Below are 22464 nucleotides of genomic sequence, written 5' to 3' on the forward strand. Positions count from 1 at the left end.
AATGGTTCATCCATGTTGTGTAGCTAGGACCACAGTGGCACAGGTCATCCATGTTGTGTAGCTAGGAAGACAGTGAAACAGGTCATCCATGTTGAGTAGCTAGGAAGACAGTGAAACAGGTCATCCATGTTGTGTAGCTAGGAACACAGTGAAACAGGTCATCCATGTTGAGTAGCTAGGAACACAGTGAAACAGGTCATCCATGTTGTGTAGCTAGGAACACAGTGAAACAGGTCATCCATGTTGTGTAGCTAGGAACACAGTGACACAGATCATCCATGTTATGTAGCTAGGAAGACAGTGAAACAGGTCATCCATGTTATGTAGCTAGGAACACAGTGAAACAGATCATCCATGTTGTGTAGCTAGGAAGACAGTGAAACAGGTCATCCATGTTGTGTAGCTAGGAACACAGTGAAACAGGTCATCCATGTTGAGTAGCTAGGAAGACAGTGAAACAGGTCATCCATGTTGTGTAGCTAGGAACACAGTGAAACAGGTCATCCATGTTGTGTAGCTAGGAACACAGTGACACAGATCATCCATGTTATGTAGCTAGGAAGACAGTGAAACAGGTCATCCATGTTATGTAGCTAGGAACACAGTGAAACAGATCATCCATGTTGTGTAGCTAGGAAGACAGTGAAACAGGTCATCCATGTTGTGTAGCTAGGAAGACAGTGAAACAGGTAATCCATGTTGTATAGCTAGGAACACAGTGAAACAGGTCCTCCATGTTGTGTAGCTAGGAACACAGTGAAATGGGTCATCCATGTTGAGTAGCTAGGAAGACAGTGAAACAGGTCCTCCATGTTGTGTAGCTAGGAACACAGTGAAACAGGTCATCCATGTTGAGTAGCTAGGAAGACAGTGAAACAGGTCATCCATGTTGTGTAGGTAGGAACACAGTGAAACAGGTCATCCATGTTGAGTAGCTAGGAACACAGTGAAACAGGTCATCCATGTTGTGTAGCTAGGAACACAGTGAAACAGGTCATCCATGTTGTGTAGCTAGGAACACAGTGACACAGATCATCCATGTTATGTAGCTAGGAAGACAGTGAAACAGGTCATCCATGTTATGTAGCTAGGAACACAGTGAAACAGATCATCCATGTTGTGTAGCTAGGAAGACAGTGAAACAGGTCATCCATGTTGTGTAGCTAGGAACACAGTGAAACAGGTCATCCATGTTGAGTAGCTAGGAAGACAGTGAAACAGGTCATCCATGTTGAGTAGCTAGGAAGACAGTGAAACAGGTCATCCATGTTGTGTAGCTAGGAACACAGTGAAACAGGTCATCCATGTTGTGTAGCTAGGAACACAGTGACACAGATCATCCATGTTATGTAGCTAGGAAGACAGTGAAACAGGTCATCCATGTTATGTAGCTAGGAACACAGTGAAACAGATCATCCATGTTGTGTAGCTAGGAAGACAGTGAAACAGGTCATCCATGTTGTGTAGCTAGGAACACAGTGAAACAGGTCATCCATGTTGAGTAGCTAGGAACACAGTGAAACAGGTCATCCATGTTGTGTAGCTAGGAACACAGTGAAACAGGTCATCCATGTTGTGTAGCTAGGAACACAGTGACACAGATCATCCATGTTATGTAGCTAGGAAGACAGTGAAACAGGTCATCCATGTTATGTAGCTAGGAACACAGTGAAACAGATCATCCATGTTGTGTAGCTAGGAAGACAGTGAAACAGGTCATCCATGTTGTGTAGCTAGGAAGACAGTGAAACAGGTCATCCATGTTGTATAGCTAGGAACACAGTGAAACAGGTCCTCCATATTGTGTAGCTAGGAACACAGTGAAATGGGTCATCCATGTTGAGTAGCTAGGAAAACAGTGAAACAGGTCCTCCATGTTGTGTAGCTAGGAACACAGTGAAATGGGTCATCCGTGTTGTTTTCCTCTGACAGACACACAGTAGGGAGACTGAGCCATTGGAACAAACAACATCACTAATTAGGGCGATGTGTCACTGCTGTTATGCTGCAAAGCGCTAAGGGAGCTAACACAAGTCTTCAGGTCTCAGGCGAGGTTACTCATGTGATTTACATGTGTGTGTGTGTGTGTGTGTGTGTGTGTGTGTGTGTGTGTGTGTGTGTGTGTGTGTGTGTGTGTGTGTGTGTGTGTGTGTGTGTGTGACTAACTCAGAGCTTTCAGTGTTAACAGTGAGACAGACTAGCCTAACTCCTATTACTGCCAGGACACAGATTGAGTCAGCCTGACTGGGACAGTGACTTTATAGACTACAGCTCTTTGAACAGGTTAACATAACTTTATTGTTTTCTAAATTCCCTTGAAGTGCTCATGTATGTTTTCTCTCCTTTCCTCCCCTCTTCTCTCTCTCCTCCTTCCCTCTCCTTCTCTCTTCTCTGCTCCTCTCCCCCCTCTCCTCTTCTTTCCTCCCCTGCCCTCTCCTCCCTTCCACCTCTCCAGATGGTGTTGCTAGCTCGGTGCGAGGGCCACTGCAGCCACACGTCCCGCTCCGACCCTCTCATCTCCTTCAGCTCGGTGTTGAAGCAGCCCTTCAAGAGTACCTGTTTCTGCTGCAAGCCCCACACCTCCAAGCTGAAGGCTGTGAGGCTCCGCTGCGCCGGAGGGACCCGCATCACAGCAACCTACCGCTACATCCTCGCCTGCAACTGTGAGGAGTGCAGCTGAGCTGGGAAAAATACTTTAAACTTTAGAACTCTGTCTCCGTGAGAAAGTGTATGCACCTGTGAGTCGACAGCTGTGAGGAGTGAAATCCTAGAACTTGTAAATTAGAAGAACCTGCACCTTTGTTGAACCTATAAGTCCAGGCCCAATCCATGGACCGAACCCTGGCCTTCATTTGCAAGTAGTGGAACCCTTAGAGCCCAATATAACTCTAGAACCTGAGAGTATAGGCTAGAACCATGGAGGAATCTAGAACCGTCATGCCTGTTTGTGATGAGGACTCCATCGCCACAACAACTATCTGCCTTTTAGAATGGTGTTCCTAGGGAGGGGAGGGCGGGAGATTTCTGAACCAATAATAATCATGGATTGGATTTATATAGCGCATTTCTACCAACTGAGCTACTCCAAGCGCTTTACATAGTAACTCACCTCATACACCACCTGGAGGAATGTACCTTTTCATGTGTTTCTAGACCTGACTGAGAAATCAGTCATGAGATCCTTCATTCTTCTTGACTCTTTGTCAAAATGCTTTGTCAATCCTCTAAATATCAGTCTGGACCAAGACTCACCTGAGCTACTGTTCTCATCCAGTGGCTCAGTCCCCAACCTGAGACCCATTAGGAACCCTGTTCCCAAATGATGTGTGTCTAGAACCAAGAGAACACTCGGCTCCTCAAGGCTCCCAGAAGGAGTTAGTTCTGCTAATCCATAGAGAGTAGATGACATTTCCCAGAATCCTGCAGAACACTGTCTTCTCCCCAGTGTGTTCAGACCCAAAAACAATGAACTGCTTTTTCGGTTTCAGCCAAACTCTCAACACTCATTACAAGCAACAACAACACGTATGCATACACTCGTATTCAATCACTCATCACCTCTCTAATTACACACACCATCTCCCCACTCTCACCCTTAATTACATCTATAAATGTATGGTGCCAATGTCATAAAACCCAACAGCACAACATGCATAATTAAAAGCAGCATGGGACAGAGCAGGCCGTGTATCCTATGAGATACATGTGTAATAACTGTGCTTAACTACACATTCCCTCTGTCTCCTAGCCAGGCCATAAACATTTAATACACTCCACCAGCTCTTCATCCACAGCTGAAGTCAGAAGTTTACATACACCTTAGCCAAATACATTCAGTTGTTCACAATTCCTGACATTTAATCCTAGTAAAAATTCCCTGTCTTAGGTCAGTTAGGATCACCACTTTATTTTAAGAATGTGAAATGTCCGATTAATAGTAGAGAGAATTATTTATTTCAGCTTTTATTTATTTTATCACATTCCCAGTGTGTGAGAAGTTTACATACACTCAATTAGTATTTGGTAGCATTGCCTTTAAATTGTTTAACTTGGGTCAAACGTTTCGGGTAGCCTTCTACAAGCTCCCCACAATAAGTTGTGTGAATTTTGGTCCATTCCTCCTGACAGAGCTGGTGGAACTGAATCAGGTTTGTAGGCCTCGTTGCGCGCACACGCTTTTTCAGTTCTGCCCACAAATTTTCTATAGGATTGAGGTCAGGGCTTTGTGATGGCCACTCCAATACCTTGACTTTATTGTCCTTAAAGGCACAGTTAACTTTGTGTATGTAAACTCTGGACCCACTGGAATTGTGATACAGTGAATTATAAGTGAAATAATCTGTCTGTAAACAATTGTTGGAAAAATTACTTGTGTCCTGCACAAAGTAGATGTCCCAACCGACTTGCCAAAACTATAGTTTGTTAACAAGAAATTTGTGGAGTGGTTGAAAAACTAGTTTTAATGACTCGAACCTAAGTGTATGTAAACTTCCTACTTCAACTGTATCTGTGTGAAACATGATGAACCCTGGCCATATTACCAGCTGACGTACTCTCAGAGAACAGACTCTTACACGATGACTGCTTTGGCCATAGCCCGGAGGACTATAACGCAGAATGCATCAGAATGCAAAGGTGGAGTTTCCAGAGGGACATTCTGTTGTTGTCATAGCTACATGCTATGTTTGGGAGATACAGTGATGGGAAGCCATTTTGAGCAGTGGTATATGGACTCTAAAGAAAAATGGTCTGTCAATGCTCTGTGCAACTGACGATTTGGTGGTTGTTATTGTTGACACTATTAATATTATTATCGTGCCAGAGTTTATGATTACTGACACATGATTTGCTATCATTAAGTACTTCACTAATTATGTCATTTCAATACTTAGATACTTTGAGAATGGAATCTGTGTGTTACAGCTTGTGCTGTTCACCAGTTACAATTCAAATACATTCTTTTGACTTACTCTGGATTTGTGCATGTTACCACTTTAGTGCATTTAAGACAGTGCCAAACCATTGGATTTATCAGGAGTCAGGTACTGTATCTATCTACCAGATTAAGGTATGCGGAGAGGGTTCCATTTTAGAATCGAGCAGAATGGTGTTAATAAGATAATGTAGGACTTAACAAAAGACCTCAGAGTCCCACAGAAATTATGACAGAAGTGATGACTGAGGTGATGACTGAAGTGCTTCGAAATCCTGTCGAGAAAAAGATCACACACACAAACACACACACACACACACACACACACACACACACACACACACACACACACACACACACACACACACACACACACACACACACACACACACACACACACACACACACACACACACACACACACACACACCTTTGTTCTTAGCTATGGCCTTTAACTGTACCGCCGTCCTCTAGGAAATCATACAATTTGCTGGTCTGATTTGTTAATGCAGATCACGGCTGACAGCGCGACTGGCTGCTTCACACGTCAACCTAATAAACACTCCTTTTGTTTCTGTCTGTCTCCTCTCTGTGTGTGTCTTCCTCATCAGCGCACACACACACACACACACACACACACACACACACACACACACACACACACACACACACACACACACACACACACACACACACACACACACACACACACACACACACACACACACACACACACACAGTAGTCATTCTAATAACAAAAACAACACCCTCAAATGTCAGCTTTAGAATTCATTTCAGTTCCTGGGTCGTGTCCAGGTGACACAATAAGGCACATATAGTATTTTCATAACCCCTCAAATCATCCATATTATAACACATACTTTTACTTTTCTCAAAAACTGTGATAATAATACAAATCATCCAAAGGAAATGGTTTGATCACACACAGCCATGGGTTTCTCTATCAAATCAAATGGATTTGTCAAATCTAATTAAATCTAATCAAATAAAATCAAATAAAATCAAATAAAATTGTATTTGTAGCACGCGCCGAATACAAGAGGTCTAGCTAGAATTTACTGTGAAATTATTACTTACAAGCCCTTAAACAACAATGCAGTTTAAGAAATAGTATTAAGAAAATATTTACTGAATAAACTAAAGTTAAAAATAAAAATGAACACAATATAATGACATATCAATAACGAGGCTATATAGGGGGTACTGGTAGCGAGTCAATGTGTGGGGGTACAGTTGGGTCGAGGTAGTTTGTACATGTAGGTAGGGGTAATGTGACTATGAATAGATAATAAACAGTGAGTAGCAGCAGGAGGGGAGGGTGGGGTCAATGCAAATAGTCCCGGTGGCCATTTGACTAATTGTTCAGCTGTCTTATGGGTTGGGGGTGGAAGCTGTTAATGAGCCTTTTGGACATAGACTTGGCGCTCCGATACCGCTTGCCGTGCGGTAGCAGAGAGAAATGTCTATGACTAGGGTGGCTGGAGTCTTTGACAATTTTTTGGGCCTTCCTCTGACACGCCTAGTATATAGGTCCTGGATGGCAGGAAGCTTGGCCCCAGTGATGTACTGGGCCGTACACACTGCCCTTTGTAGCGCCTTACGGTCGGATGCCAAGCAGTTGCCATAGCAGGCGGTGATGCAATCGGTCAGAATACTCTCGATGGTGCAGCTGTAGAACTTTTATAGGATCTGGGAACCCATGCCAAATCATTAAAGTCTCCTGAGGGGGAAAAGGTGATGTCGTACCCTTTTCACGACTGTCTTGGTGTGTTTGGACCATGATAGTTTGTTGGTGATGTGGACACCAAGGAACTTCAAACTCTCAACACGCTCCACTACAGTCCCGTCGATGTTAATGGGGGCCTGCTTGGCCCTCCTTTTCCTCTAGTCCAGGATCAGCTCCTTTGTCTTGCTTACATTGAGGGAGAGGTTGTTGTCCTGGCACCACACTGCCAGGTCTTTGACCTCCTCCTTATAGGCTGTCTCGTTGTTGTCGGTGATCAGGCCTACCACTGTTGTGTCGTCAGCCAGCTTAATGATGGTGTTAAAGTCGTGCTTGTCCACACAGTCGTGGCTGAACAGGGAGTACAGGAGGGGACTAAGCACGCACCCCGAGGGCCCCCGGTGTTGAGGATCAGCGCGGCAGACGTGTTGTTGCCTACCCTTACCACCTGGGAGCAGTCCATCAGGAAGTCCAGGATCCAGTTGCAGAGGGAGGTGTTTAGTTCCAGGGTCCTTAGCTTAGTGATGAGATTTGTGGGCACTATGGTGTTGACCATAGATGACTTCACATCTTTCTGTTCACTGTCTGATGCTATTTAGAACAGTGCAAGACACAACAGGATCAGTTTGGCCTGTTGCTGCTGGGTAAAGTACGGTTGGAAGGAATATCCTACATCGTTGTTTTAATCATGTAGAGCATTTCAGGTCTTTATATTAGACATGAAGATCACCTGTACTAGTGGTGAACCATGCCAGGTAAAAAGTTGATGTGTCGAGAGGTGTGTGTATTGATATTGTACACAACAAACACTGTTATTGTAGACCAACATTATGTACTGGACACTACACACACTGTTAATGTAGACCAACATTATGTACTGGACACTACACACACTGTTAATATAGACCAACATTTTGTACTGGACACTACACACACTGTTAATATAGACCAACATTATGTACTGGACACTACACACACTGTTAATATAGACCAACATTATGTACTGGACACTACACACACTGTTAATATAGACCAACATTATGTACTGGACACTACACACACTGTTAATATAGACCAACATTATGTACTGGACACTACACACACTGTTAATATAGACCAACATTATGTACTGGACACTACACACACTGTTAATATAGACCAACATTATGTACTGGACACTACACACACTGTTATTGTAGACCAATATTATGTACTGGACACTAGACACAATGCTATTGTAGACCAACATTATGTACTGGACACTACACACACTGTTATTGTAGACCAACATTATGTGCTGCGAAAGAAAATAAACAAAAGCACAGGAACACACACACAGTAATATTCAGTGGATCAATAGAAAGATAACAGAGGCACTGCTGAATGTGAGAGAGAAAATGAATCAAGTATGTTGATGTTATTAAACTTGAGCAAAATAACTTACAGTTATTATTTTTCAAATGTTCTATTGCTCTCCAAAGTCACAGAAGATACTATCCTCTTTATTACAGTAGAGCATCAATCCATCCATCACCATCCTTTGTAGTTACTGAAAACATACACTCATCTTAAATTGTATTTCCAGTACACAGTCAACAACAAAAATAAGTTACAATCTGCCTTCTACAGCCCAATCCAGAAACAACCCCTCAGGTTTTTATTTAACTAGGCAAGTCAGTTAAACAAATTCTTACTTACAATGACAACCTACCCCAGTCAAACCCGGACGACGCTGGGCTAATTGTGCGCCACCCTATGGGACTCCCAATCACAGCCGGATGTGATACAGCTTGGATTTGAACCAGGGACTGTAGTGACACCTCGTACACTGAGATGCAGTGCCTTAGACCGCTGCGCCACTCGGGAGCCCATTATAGTTATTATAGGTGTAAAGCTCCTCTAGATTCATTGGGAGGCTTAGATTAGCCATCACCAAACATAACATATTTCTTCCACCTACAGTGGGGCAAAAAAGTATTTAGTCAGCCACCAATTGTGCAAGTTCTCCCACTTATAAAGATGAGAGAGGCCTGTAATTTTCATCACTTCAACTATGACAGACAAAATGAGGGAAAAAAATCCAGAAGATCACATTGTAGGATTTTTAATGAATTTATTTGCAAATTATGGTGGAAAATATGTATTTGGTCAATAACAAAAGTTTATCTCAATACTTTGTTATATACCTTTTGTTGGCAATGACAGAGGTCAAGCATTTTCTGTAAGTCTTCACAAGGTTTTCACACACTGTTGCTGGTATTTTGGCCCATTCCTCCAAGCAGATCTCCTCTAGAGCAGTGATGTTTTGGGGCTGTTGCTGGGCAACACGGACTTTCAACTCCCTCCAAAGATTTTCTATGGGGTTGAGATCTGGAGACTGGCTAGGCCACTCCAGGACCTTGAAATGCTTCTTACGAAGCCACTCCTTCGTTGCCCGGGCGGTGTGTTTGGGATCATTGTCATGCTGAAAGACCCAGCCACGTTTCATCTTCAATGCCCTTGCTGATGGTAGGCTTTGTTACTTTGGTCCCAGCTCTCTGCAGGTCATTCACTAGGTCCCCCCGTGTGGTTCTGGGATTTTTGCTCACCGTTCTGTGATCATTTTGACCCCACGGGGTGAGATCTTGCGTGGAGCCCCAGATCGAGGGAGATTATCAGTGGTCTTGTATGTCTTCCATTTCCTAATAATTGCTCCCACAGTTGATTTCTTCAAACCAAGCTGCTTACCTATTGCAGATTCAGTCTTCCCAGCCTGGTGCAGGTCTACAATTTTGTTTCTCGCACACCCCGAGAGCTTCTGGTCAGCGGGGTGGTGGCACCGGGATCCTCATCTCTCCCAAGTGGTCATTCTCTCTTTCTCCCCTTACCCATCTGTCTATCGCCTCCTTTGAATTCCATGCTGTCACAGTTACCAGCCCTTTCAAGCTTAACATCCTTATCATTTATCGCCCTCCAGGTTCCCTCGGAGAGTTCATCAATGAGCTCGATGCCTTGATTAGCTCCTTTCCTGAGGACGGCTCACCTCTCACAGTTCTGGGCGACTTTAACCTCCCCACGTCTACCTTTGACTCATTCCTCTCTGCCTCCTTCTTTCCACTCCTCTCCTCTTTTGACCTCACCCTCTCACCTTCCCCCCCTACTCACAAGGCAGGCAATACGCTCGACCTCATCTTTACTAGATGCTGTTCTTCCACTAACCTCATTGCAACTCCCCTCCAAGTCTCCGACCACTACCTTGTATCCTTTTCCCTCTCGCTCTCATCCAACACTTCCCACACTGCCCCTACTCGGATGGTATCGCGCCGTCCCAACCTTCGCTCTCTCTCCCCCGCTACCCTCTCCTCTTCCATCCTATCATCTCTTCCCTCTGCTCAAACCTTCTCCAACCTATCTCCTGATTCTGCCTCCTCAACCCTCCTCTCCTCCCTTTCTGCATCCTTTGACTCTCTATGTCCCCTATCCTCCAGGCCGGCTCGGTCCTCCCCTCCCGCTCCGTGGCTCGACGACTCATTGCGAGCTCACAGAACAGGGCTCCGGGCAGCCGAGCGGAAATGGAGGAAAACTCGCCTCCCTGCGGACCTGGCATCCTTTCACTCCCTCCTCTCTACATTTTCCTCTTCTGTCTCTGCTGCTAAAGCCACTTTCTACCACTCTAAATTCCAAGCATCTGCCTCTAACCCTAGGAAGCTCTTTGCCACCTTCTCCTCCCTCCTGAATCCTCCTCCCCCTCCCCCCCCCTCCTCCCTCTCTGCAGATGACTTCGTCAACCATTTTGAAAAGAAGGTCGACGACATCCGATCCTCGTTTGCTAAGTCAAACGACACCGCTGGTTCTGCTCACACTGCCCTACCCTGTGCTCTGACCTCTTTCTCCCCTCTCTCTCCAGATGAAATCTCGCGTCTTGTGACGGCCGGCCGCCCAACAACCTGCCCGCTTGACCCTATCCCCTCCTCTCTTCTCCAGACCATTTCCGGAGACCTTCTCCCTTACCTCACCTCGCTCATCAACTCATCCCTGACCGCTGGCTACGTCCCTTCCGTCTTCAAGAGAGCGAGAGTTGCACCCCTTCTGAAAAAACCTACACTCGATCCCTCCGATGTCAACAACTACAGACCAGTATCCCTTCTTTCTTTTCTCTCCAAAACTCTTGAACGTGCCGTCCTTGGCCAGCTCTCCCGCTATCTCTCTCAGAATGACCTTCTTGATCCAAATCAGTCAGGTTTCAAGACTAGTCATTCAACTGAGACTGCTCTTCTCTGTATCACGGAGGCGCTCCGCACTGCTAAAGCTAACTCTCTCTCCTCTGCTCTCATCCTTCTAGACCTATCGGCTGCCTTCGATACTGTGAACCATCAGATCCTCCTCTCCACCCTCTCCGAGTTGGGCATCTCCGGCGCGGCCCACGCTTGGATTGCGTCCTACCTGACAGGTCGCTCCTACCAGGTGGCGTGGCGAGAATCTGTCTCCTCACCACGTGCTCTCACCACTGGTGTCCCCCAGGGCTCTGTTCTAGGCCCTCTCCTATTCTCGCTATACACCAAGTCACTTGGCTCTGTCATAACCTCACATGGTCTCTCCTATCATTGCTATGCAGACGACACACAACTAATCTTCTCCTTTCCCCCTTCTGATGACCAGGTGGCGAATCGCATCTCTGCATGTCTGGCAGACATATCAGTGTGGATGACGGATCACCACCTCAAGCTGAACCTCGGCAAGACGGAGCTGCTCTTCCTCCCGGGGAAGGACTGCCCGTTCCATGATCTCGCCATCACGGTTGACAACTCCATTGTGTCCTCCTCCCAGAGCGCTAAGAACCTTGGCGTGATCCTGGACAACACCCTGTCGTTCTCAACTAACATCAAGGCGGTGGCCCGTTCCTGTAGGTTCATGCTCTACAACATCCGCAGAGTACGACCCTGCCTCACACAGGAAGCGGCGCAGGTCCTAATCCAGGCACTTGTCATCTCCCGTCTGGATTACTGCAACTCGCTGTTGGCTGGGCTCCCTGCCTGTGCCATTAAACCCCTACAACTCATCCAGAACGCCGCAGCCCGTCTGGTGTTCAACCTTCCCAAGTTCTCTCACGTCACCCCGCTCCTCCGCTCTCTCCACTGGCTTCCAGTTGAAGCTCGCATCCGCTACAAGACCATGGTGCTTGCCTACGGAGCTGTGAGGGGAACGGCACCTCAGTACCTCCAGGCTCTGATCAGGCCCTACACCCAAACAAGGGCACTGCGTTCATCCACCTCTGGCCTGCTCGCCTCCCTACCACTGAGGAAGTACAGTTCCCGCTCAGCCCAGTCAAAACTGTTCGCTGCTCTGGCCCCCCAATGGTGGAACAAACTCCCTCACGACGCCAGGACAGCGGAGTCAATCACCACCTTCCGGAGACACCTGAAACCCCACCTCTTTAAGGAATACCTAGGATAGGATAAAGTAATCCTTCTCACCCCCCCCCCCCCTTAAAAGATTTAGATGCACTATTGTAAAGTGGCCGTTCCACTGGATGTCATAAGGTGAATGCACCAATTTGTAAGTCGCTCTGGATAAGAGCGTCTGCTAAATGACTTAAATGTAAATGTAAATGTTTCTGGTGTCAATTTGACAGCTCTTTGGTCTTGGCCATAGTGGAGTTTGGAGTGTGACTGTTCGAGGTTGTGGACAGGTGTCTTTTATACTGATAACAAGTTCAAACAGGTGCCATTAATACAGGTAACGAGTGGAGGACAGAGGAGCCTCTTAAAGAAGAATTTACAGGTCTATGAGAGCCAGAAATCTTGCTTGTTTGTAGGTGACCAAATACTTATTTTCCACCATAATTTGCAAATAAATTCATAAAAAATCCTAAAATGTGATTTTCTGGATTTTCTTTCCTAATTTTGTCTGTCATAGTTGAAGTGTACCTATGATGAAAATTACAGGCCTCTCTCATCTTTTTAAGTGGGAGAACTTGCACAATTGGTGGCTGACTAAATACTTTTTTGCCCCACTGTATCTGGTCCTTTCAGATCTGGTAACCCCAAAGCTGTATAGGACTGTGGTGTATTTTTGGACTAGGTACATGAAATGAATCCTGTCCTCCAGAGCACAGCTTCTCAAACTCGGTCCTGGGGCCCCACCTGGGTGCACCTTTTGGTTTTTGCCCGAGCACTACACAGCTGACTAAAATCATCAAAGCTTCATGATGAGTTGGTTGTTTAAATCAGTGGTGTTGTACTAGGGCAAAACCAAAATGTGCACCCAGGACCGAATTTGGGGAACCCTGCTCCAGGGTAAAAGGTATTGTGTGACATTGTCGCCCTCTGTTGGGCCATTGGAATACACACACCCTGTTAAATAAACTCTACTCTCAATAATTGCCTGCAGTTTGGGGCAACTCCATCCATTCCAACTCCAGTTACTGATAGCTACATTCCATCTCCTCTCTTCTTGCCAATCCATGGCTTCTTTAACCAACATCAACATATACTGCCATAGACTGTTCTCTCTGCTACCGCACAGCAAGCAGTACCAAGTCTGGAACCAACAGGACCGTGAAAAGCTTTCACCCACCCATATTTTGCCAATACATATTAAGACTGCATAACAAGACCGCTAATTAGCTCATTGAATGGCTACCCGGACTACCTGCGTTGACTCTTTTTTGCACTAACTGTCTTGCATTGACTCGATGCACACACACTGGACTCTAACCACGCACTCACACATACTTACACTGACACCCCAACACACACTGGACTCTAACCACGCACTCACACATACTTACACTGACACCCCAACACACACTGGACTCTAACCACACACTCACACATACTTACACTGACACCCCAACACACACTGGACTCTAACCACGCACTCACACATACTTACACTGACACGCCAACACACACTGGACTCTAACCACACACTCACACATACTTACACTGACACCCCAACACACACTGGACTCTAACCACGCACTCACACATACTTACACTGACACCCCAACACACACTGGACTCTAACCACACACTCACACATACTTACACTGACACCCCATAGCACAGCACAGTTAAAGTTGCAAATGGACAGTTTCTCTCAGTCCTGGGGAGCTGGTCCACAGTCATGAACATTGACGGTTTGAACCTGACCTGGGATTTTGTAGTCGCTAGCGACGCAAACCAGGATGCACCGACAGGGACAAACTTCCTAGTCAAATACGGGGTTGTACTTGATTTCTTGGATCAGATAGCTAGCTGCAATCTGAGTGGCTACTCCTGGCTAACGTCTCTGTCCCGAAGCAAGCAACAGTTAGCCTTGAGCTAGCCTCGAGCTAGGCCAATCTCCCGGCTAGCCGAAGAGGTCCTCCGGCTAATTCTTGTGCTACAATACATATTTTGCCAATTGGCCTGGACCTTTTTTTGCCGACACAGAGCCCTGCCAATCCATCACAACTGGTCTAAATCAGCTACAAGCTAATTTAGCAATTTTTTGCCGCTGCTAGCAGCTTTTACCTTCTGCACAGACACCAGCCCTGTTATTAGCCTGGATATTACTCACCAATTTACCAGCATCGGACTGTCTCTCGACAACAACGCCGGATTCCTGCCGTAATCCCTGAGCCACTACTTCTGATCCTCACAGCTAGCTTGCAGCTAGCGCAGCTAGCGCCACTGCCACGAAGCTAGCACCAGTTAGCAAACACAATTCTACAATTCACAACCTCTCTTTCGCCATCGCCATCCGGCTTGGATTCTCTGTCGACACGACCACGTCTGGTCTGCAGACGAGTGCCCCACCCGCTGTGCCCTCAACCGGCCTCCGTCTGAGCAGACCCCCTCCGTCTGAGCAGACCACCCCCCGGGCTACTAACTTTAAACGCAGTGTGCTAGCTTAGTGGAGGCCTCCCTGCTCCATCTACGGCTGCCCCCTGGACACTATGATCACTTGGCTACATAGCTGATGCCTGCTTGACTGTCCATTAATTCACGGTACTCCATTCTGTTTATTTGTGTTTTATCTGTCGGCTCTGTGCTTTAACTCAGGATCTGTGTGTAGTTAATCCGACCCTCTCTGCCTAGTCGTCGCCATTTTTACCTGTTGTTGCTGTGTTAGACTAGCACCCTGTTATTGCTGCTGTTATCTTACCTGTTGTTTTAGCTAGCTCTCCGAATCAAGACCTGCAATCACTTTATGCCTTATTGTATGTCTCTCTCAAATATCAATATGCCTTGCATACTGTTGTTCAGGCTAGTTATCATTATCATTGTTTTGGTTTGCAATGGACACCGTAGTTCCACTCTCCGTACCTCTGATACCTCCTTTGTCCCACCCCCCACACATGCGGTGACCTCACCCATTGAGACCAGCATGTCCAGAGATACAACCTCTCTTATCATCACCCAGTGCCTGGGCTTGCCTCCGCTGTACCCGTGCCCCACCATACCCCTGTCTGCACATTATGCCCAGAATCTATTCTACCACGCCCATAAATCTGCTCCTTTTATTCTTTGTCCCCAACGCTCTAGGCGACCAGTTTTGATAGCCTTTAGCCGCACCCTCATCCTACTACTCCTCTGTTCCTCGGGTGATGTGGAGGTAAACCCAGGCCCTGCATGTCCCCAGTCACCCTCATTTGTTGACTTCTGTGATCGAAAAAGCCTTGGCCTCATGCATGTCAACATCAGAAGCCTCCTCCCTAAGTTTGCCTTACTCACCGCTTTAGCACACTCTGCCAACCCTGATGTCCTTGCCGTGTCCGAATCCTGGCTTAGGAAGGCCACCAAAAATTCTGGGATTTCCATACCCAACTATAACACTTTCCGTCAAGATAGAACTGCCAAAGGGGGAGGAGTTGCAATCTACTGCAGAGATAGCCTGCAAAGTTCTGTCATACTTTCCAGGTCTATGCCCAAACAGTTCGAACTTCTAATTTTAAAAATTAATCTCTCCAGAAATAAGTCTCTCACTGTTGCCGCCTGCTACCGACCCCCCTCAGCTCCCAGCTGTGCCCTGGACACCATCTGTGAATTGATCGCTCCCCATCTAGCTTCAGAGTTTGTTCTGTTAGGTGACCTAAACTGGGATATGCTTAACACCCCGGCAGTCCTACAATCCAAGCTTGATGCCCTCAATCTCACACAAATCATCAAGGAACCCACCAGGTACAACCCTAAATCCGTAAACATGGGCACCCTAATAGACATTATCCTGACCAACCTGCCCTCCAAATACACCTCTGCTGTCTTCAATCAAGATCTCAGCGATCACTGCCTCATTGCCTGTATCCGCCACGGGTCCGCGGTCAAACGACCACCCCTCATCACTGTCAAACGCTCCCTAAAACACTTCTGCGAGCAGGCCTTTCTAATCGACCTGGCCCGGGTACCCTGGAAGGATATTGACCTCATCGCGTCAGTTGAGGATGCCTGGTCATTCTTTAAAAGTTACTTCCTCACCATATTAGACAAGCATGCTCTGTTCAAAAAATGCAGAACCAAGAACAGATATAGCCCTTGGTTCACTCCAGACCTGACTGCCCTCGACCAGCACAAAAACATCCTGTGGCGAACTGCAATAGCATCGAAGAGCCCCCGCGATATGCAACTGTTCAGGGAAGTCAGGAACCAATACACGCAGTCAGTCAGGAAAGCAAAGGCCAGCTTTTTCAAGCTGAAATTTGCATCCTGTAGCTCTAACTCCAAAAAGTTCTGGGATACTGTAAAGTCCATGGAAAACAAGAGCACCTCCTCCCAGCTGCCCACTGCACTGAGGCTAGGTAACACGATCACCACTGATAAGTCCGTGATAATCGAAAACTTCAACAAACATTTCTCAATGGCTGGCCATGCCTTCCTCCTGGCGACTCCAACCTTGGCCAACAGCCCCGCCCCCCCCGCTGCTACTCGCCCAAGCCTCCCCAGCTTCTCCTTTACCCATATCCAGATAGCAGATGTTCTGAAAGAGCTGGAAAACCTGGACCCATACAAATCAGCTGGGCTTGACAATCTGGACCCCCTATTTCTGAAACTGTCCGCCGCCATTGTCGCACCCCCTATTACCAGCCTGTTCAACCTCTCCTTCGTATCATCTGAGATCCCCAAGGATTGGAAAGCTGCCGCGGTCATCCCCCTCTTCAAAGGGGGAGACACCCTGGACCCAAACTGTTACAGACCTATATCCATCCTGCCCTGCCTATCTAAGGTCTTCGAAAGCCAAGTCAACAAACAGATCACTGACCATCTCGAATCCCACCGTACCTTCTCCGCTGTGCAATCCGGTTTCCGAGCCGGTCACAGGTGCACCTCAGCCACGCTCAAGGTACTAAACGATATCATAACCGCCATCGATAAAAGACATTACTGTGCAGCCGTCTTCATCGACCTGGCCAAGGCTTTCGACTCTGTCAATCACCATATTCTTATCGGCAGACTCAGTAGCCTCGGTTTTTCTAATGACTGCCTTGCCTGGTTCACCAACTACTTTGCAGACAGAGTTCAGTGTGTCAAATCGGAGGGCATGTTGTCCGGTCCTCTGGCAGTCTCTATGGGGGTACCACAGGGTTCAATTCTCGGGCCGACTCTTTTCTCTGTATACATCAATGATGTTGCTCTTGCTGCGGGCGATTCCCTGATCCACCTCTACGCAGACGACACCATTCTATATACTTCCGGCCCTTCCTTGGACACTGTGCTATCTAACCTCCAAACGAGCTTCAATGCCATACAACACTCCTTCCGTGGCCTCCAACTGCTCTTAAACGCTAGTAAAACCAAATGCATGCTTTTCAACCGTTCGCTGCCTGCACCCGCACGCCCGACTAGCATCACCACCCTGGACGGTTCCGACCTAGAATATGTGGACATCTATAAGTACCTAGGTGTCTGGCTAGACTGCAAACTCTCCTTCCAGACTCATATCAAACATCTCCAATCCAAAATCAAATCAAGAATCGGCTTTCTATTCCGCAACAAAGCCTCCTTCACTCACGCCGCCAAACTTACCCTAGTAAAACTGACTATCCTACCGATCCTCGACTTCGGCGATGTCATCTACAAAATAGCTTCCAATACTCTACTCAGCAAACTGGATGCAGTTTATCACAGTGCCATTCGTTTTGTTACTAAAGCACCTTATACGACCCACCACTGCGACCTGTATGCCCTAGTCGGCTGGCCCTCGCTACATGTTCGTCGTCAGACCCACTGGCTCCAGGTCATCTACAAGGCTATGCTAGGTAAAGTGCCGCCTTATCTCAGTTCACTGGTCACGATGGCTACACCCACCCGCAGCACGCGCTCCAGCAGGTGTATCTCACTGATCATCCCTAAAGCTAAAACCTCATTTGGACGCCTTTCCTTCCAGTTCTCTGCTGCCTGCGACTGGAACGAATTGCAAAAATCTCTGAAGTTGGAGACTTTTATCTCCCTCAACAACTTTAAAAATCTGCTATCCGAGCAGCTAACCGATCGCTGCAGCTGTACATAGTCCATCTGTAAACTACCCACCCAATTTACCTACCTCACCCCCCATACTGCTTTTATTTATTTACTTTTCTGCTCTTTTGCACACCAGTATCTCTTCCTGCACATGATCATCTGATGATTTATCACTCCAGTGTTAATCTGCTAAATTGTAATTATTCGATTTATTGCCTACCTCATGCCTTTTGCACACATTGTATATAGATTCTCTTTTTTTTCTACCATGTTATTGACTTGTTTATTGTTTACTCCATGTGTAACTCTGTGTTGTCTGTTCACACTGCTATGCTTTATCTTGGCCAGGTCGCAGTTGCAAATGAGAACTTGTTCTCAACTAGCCTACCTGGTTAAATAAAGGTGAAATAAAAAAAATAAAAAAAATTGTGTTTAGGGGAAGAAGATTCCGTTGATTTTCAGGGGAGGGCAGGGGGAGTGTGTAAAGTGGTGGTGATTAATGACACGATTATCCCCTCCAGAAGTGAAATGTTTATAACTGGTAAAGTTGAGGGGACAGTAAACAATGACAAAACTGAGGGTCTTCTTGAGCCATGTGTTGAAGTCACTGACACAAGTAACCTGTTGGTAGCATGTAGTGTTGGCAGCTCAGTGAAGGAGAAACTGCCAGTTTGTGTGATGAATGTAACTCCGGAATCACAGTTACCGAGGGAGGGCACTGAACTGTGGGGTTTCTCTATCTGGGAGAAGGGTAATGAAGACACTATCATTGCTAGCCTACAGGATTCTAACCAGCTGCTGTACTCTCCCACCACAGCAAAGTGGGACGAAGAACAGTTAATGCAAGAGCTGGACATACAGTTAGAGTCGGAAGTTTATATACACTTAGTTTCGAGTCATTGAAACTCGTTTTTCAACCACTCCACAAATTTCTTGTTAACAAACTATAGTTTTGGCAAGTCGGTTAGGACATTTACTTTGTGCATCACACAAGTCATTTTTCCAACAATTGTTTACAGACAGATTATTTCACTTATAATTGACTGTATCACAATTCTAGTGGGTCAGACGTTTACTTACACTAAGTTGACTGTGCCTTTAAACAGCTTGGAAAATTCCAGAAAATTATGTCATGGCTTTAGAAGCTTCTGATAGGCTAATTGACATAATTTGAGTCAATTGGAGGTGTACCTGTGGATGTATTTCAAGGCCTACCTTTAAACTCAGTCCCTCTTTGCTTGACATCATGGGAAAATCAAAAGAAATCAGCCAAGACGTCAGAATTTGTTTTTAGACCTCCACAAGTCTGGTTCATCCTTGGGAGCAATTTCCAAACACCTGAAGGTACCACGTTCATCTGTACAAACAATAATATCCAAGTATAAACACCATGGGACCACGTAGCCATCATACCGCTCAGAAAGGAGGTGCGTTCTGTCTCCTAGAGATGAACGTACCTTGATGCGAAGAGTGCAAATCAATCCCAGAACAACAGCAAAGGACCTTGTGAAGATGCTGGAGGAAACCGGTACGAAAGTATCTATATCCACAGTAAAACGAGTGCTATATTGACATAACCTGAAAGGCCTCTCAGCAAGGAAGAAGCCACTGCTCCAAAACCACCATAAAAAAGCCAGACTACGGTTTGCAACTACACATGGGGACAAAGCTCGTACTTTTTGGGGAAATGTCCTCTGGTCTCATGAAACAAAAATAAAACTGTTTGGCCATAATGACCATTGTTATGTTTGGAGGAAAAAGGGGGAGGCTTGCAAGCCGAAGAACACCATCCCAACCGTAAGGCACGGGGGTGGCAGCATCATGTTGTGGGGTGCTTTGCTGCAGGAGGGACTGGTGCACTTCACAAAATAGATGGCATCAGGAGGCAGGAAAATGATGTGGATATATTGAAGCAACATCTCAAGACATCAGTCAGGAAGTTAAAAGCCTGGTCGCAAATAGTCCTTCCAAATGGACAACGACCCCAAGCATACTTCCAAAGTTGTGGCAAAATGGCTAAGGTCAAGTCAAGGTATTGGAGTGGCCATCACAAAGCCCTGACCTCAATCCTTTAGAAAATTTGTGGGCAGAACTGGAAAAGCGTGTGTGAGCAAGGATACCTACAAACCTGACTCAGTTACACCAGCTCTGTCAGGAGGAATGGGCCAAAATTCACCCAACTTATTGTGGGAAGCTTGTGGAATGCTACCCAAAACGTTTGACCCAAGTTAAACAATTTAAAGGCAATGTTACCAAATACTAATTGAGTGTATGTAAACTTCTGACCAACTGGGAATGTGATGAAATAAATAAAAGCTGAAATAAATCATTCTCTCTACAATTAATCGGACATTTCACATTCTTAAAATAAAATGGTGATCCTGACTGACCTAAGACGGAATTTTTACTAGGATTAAATGTCAGGAATTGTGAACAACTGAGTTTAAATGTATTTGGCTAAGGTGTATGTAAACTTCCGACTTCAACAGTAGATTGCAGCTGAGAGCTGTAAAGGAAATGGTGGTGAGGTATGTGGGAATGTTTTGTACTGATGATTTTGACTCGGGCTGCACAAAACTAGGCCATCATAGGATTGACACAGGGGACACCAGGCCTATCAAACAGGCATTGAGGCGGGTGCCTGTTCATTTGCAAGCAGAGTTTGACAAGCATTTGCAGGACATGTTAGATAGGGGAGTAGTTAACCCATCCAGCAGTCCATAGCCAGCACCAGTGGTGTTAGTAAGAAAGAAGGACCGCTCAATAAGGTTCTGTGCGGATTACAGAAGGTTAAGCGAGAACACTGTTAATGATGCTTATCCACTTCCTAGGATCGATGAGACCTTGGACTTGCTTGCCGGTGCTCAGTGGGTACTGGCAAATCGAGATGCGCCCAGAGGATCGTTGCAAAACTGCAACGAAGAGAGGGCTTTTCAAATTCCAGTTTGGTTTGACAAATTTTCCAAGCAGCTTCCAGCGTCTCATGCACCTGGTTTTGGCTGATTTACAGTGGACAACATGTTTGGTGTATTTAGACGACATCATAGTGTTTGGTCATGCATTCCAAGAGCATGTGAAGCGTTTAGACAAGGTTTTCAGAAGATTGGAGCAGGCAGGATTTAATTAAGGTGAAGCCATTTGTTCAGGTCGCAGATGAGCTACCTGGGACACATCATCTCGGCTGAGGGAGTGTCCACTGACCCCATGAAAACAGAGACAGTCAGGTCATGGCCTAGCCCCAAGTCACTGACAGAGGCATCATACTTCAGGAGGTTCATACCAGATTTTGCAGCTACGGCGGAGCCTTTGTACAGATTGACAGATAAGGGGAAAATGTTTTAGTGGAACACAGCGTGTGAAGTTGCCTTTAATGAATTAAAGTACAAGTTTACCACATCCTCCGTACTGGCTTTCCCAGATCCAAATCTAGATTTCATAATGGATACTGACACATATGACACAGGCATAGGGGCAGTCCTATCCCAGAAACACGAGGGTAGAGAGAGCGAGAGTAGTACAGTAGCATGTGCCAGTCAGCCACGGTCAAAACAGGAGAGGAGGTACTCAACTACCAAGAAGAAGCTTCTTGCTGTGGTAGTGTTTCGTAAAACCTCTTTGGCCAAGGCTTCCCGCTAGCGACCCACCACGACAACATCCGGTGAAATTGCAGAGTGCCAAATTCAAATTACAGAAACAGTAATAATAAACATTCATGAAAATACAAGTGTTATACATTGGTTAAAAGATTAACTTCTTGTTAATCCAGCCGCTTTGTCAGATTTCAAAAAGGCTTTACGGCGAAAGCATAACATGCGAATATCTGAGGACAGCGCCCCGCACACAAAAGCATACAAACATTTTCCAACCAAGCAGAGGAGTCACGAAAGTCAGAAATAGCAATAAAATAAATCGCTTACCTTTGAAGATCTCCATCTGGTTGCAATCACAAGGGTCCCAGCTACATAATAAATGGTCCTTTTGTTCGATAAAGTCCTTCTTTATATGCCAAAATCTATTTTTTGTTGGCGCGTTTTGTTCAGTAATCCACTGGCTCAAAGGCGGTCAAAACATGCAGACGAATACATCCTAATAGTACCGGTAAAGTTCGTCGAAACATGTCAAACGATGTTTATAACTAATCCTCAGGGTGTTAATTATCTAAATAATCAATAATATTTAAACCGGACAATAGCGTATTCAATAGAAAGGAAAAACAACGAAGAGCGCGCACACAGTCACGCGCACAAACCAGTACTGCATGATTCCCCAGTCCCCTGACCTAAAGGTCTCATTTTCTTCATTTTTCAGAAAACAAGCCTGAAACCATGTCTAAAGACTGTTGACATCTAGTGGAAGCCATAGGAACT

General features: G+C 45.9%; 1 protein-coding gene across 2 annotated transcripts in view; it reads left to right on the forward strand.

Annotated features, from left to right (window-relative positions):
• LOC139547145 (norrin-like) overlaps positions 1–5512 on the forward strand; it is a 43900-nt gene extending 38388 nt beyond the window's left edge. For both annotated transcript variants that reach the window (XM_071356191.1, XM_071356190.1), the window contains exon 4: positions 2456–5512. In XM_071356191.1, the coding sequence (XP_071212292.1) occupies positions 2456–2680 (225 nt within the window). In that variant the 3' untranslated portion in view covers positions 2681–5512. The remainder of the gene's footprint in view (positions 1–2455) is intronic.
• The last annotated feature ends 16952 nt before the right edge of the window (positions 5513–22464 follow it).

This window comes from Salvelinus alpinus, chromosome 20 (assembly GCF_045679555.1).
Source record: "Salvelinus alpinus chromosome 20, SLU_Salpinus.1, whole genome shotgun sequence".
NCBI classification, from domain to species: domain Eukaryota; kingdom Metazoa; phylum Chordata; class Actinopteri; order Salmoniformes; family Salmonidae; genus Salvelinus; species Salvelinus alpinus.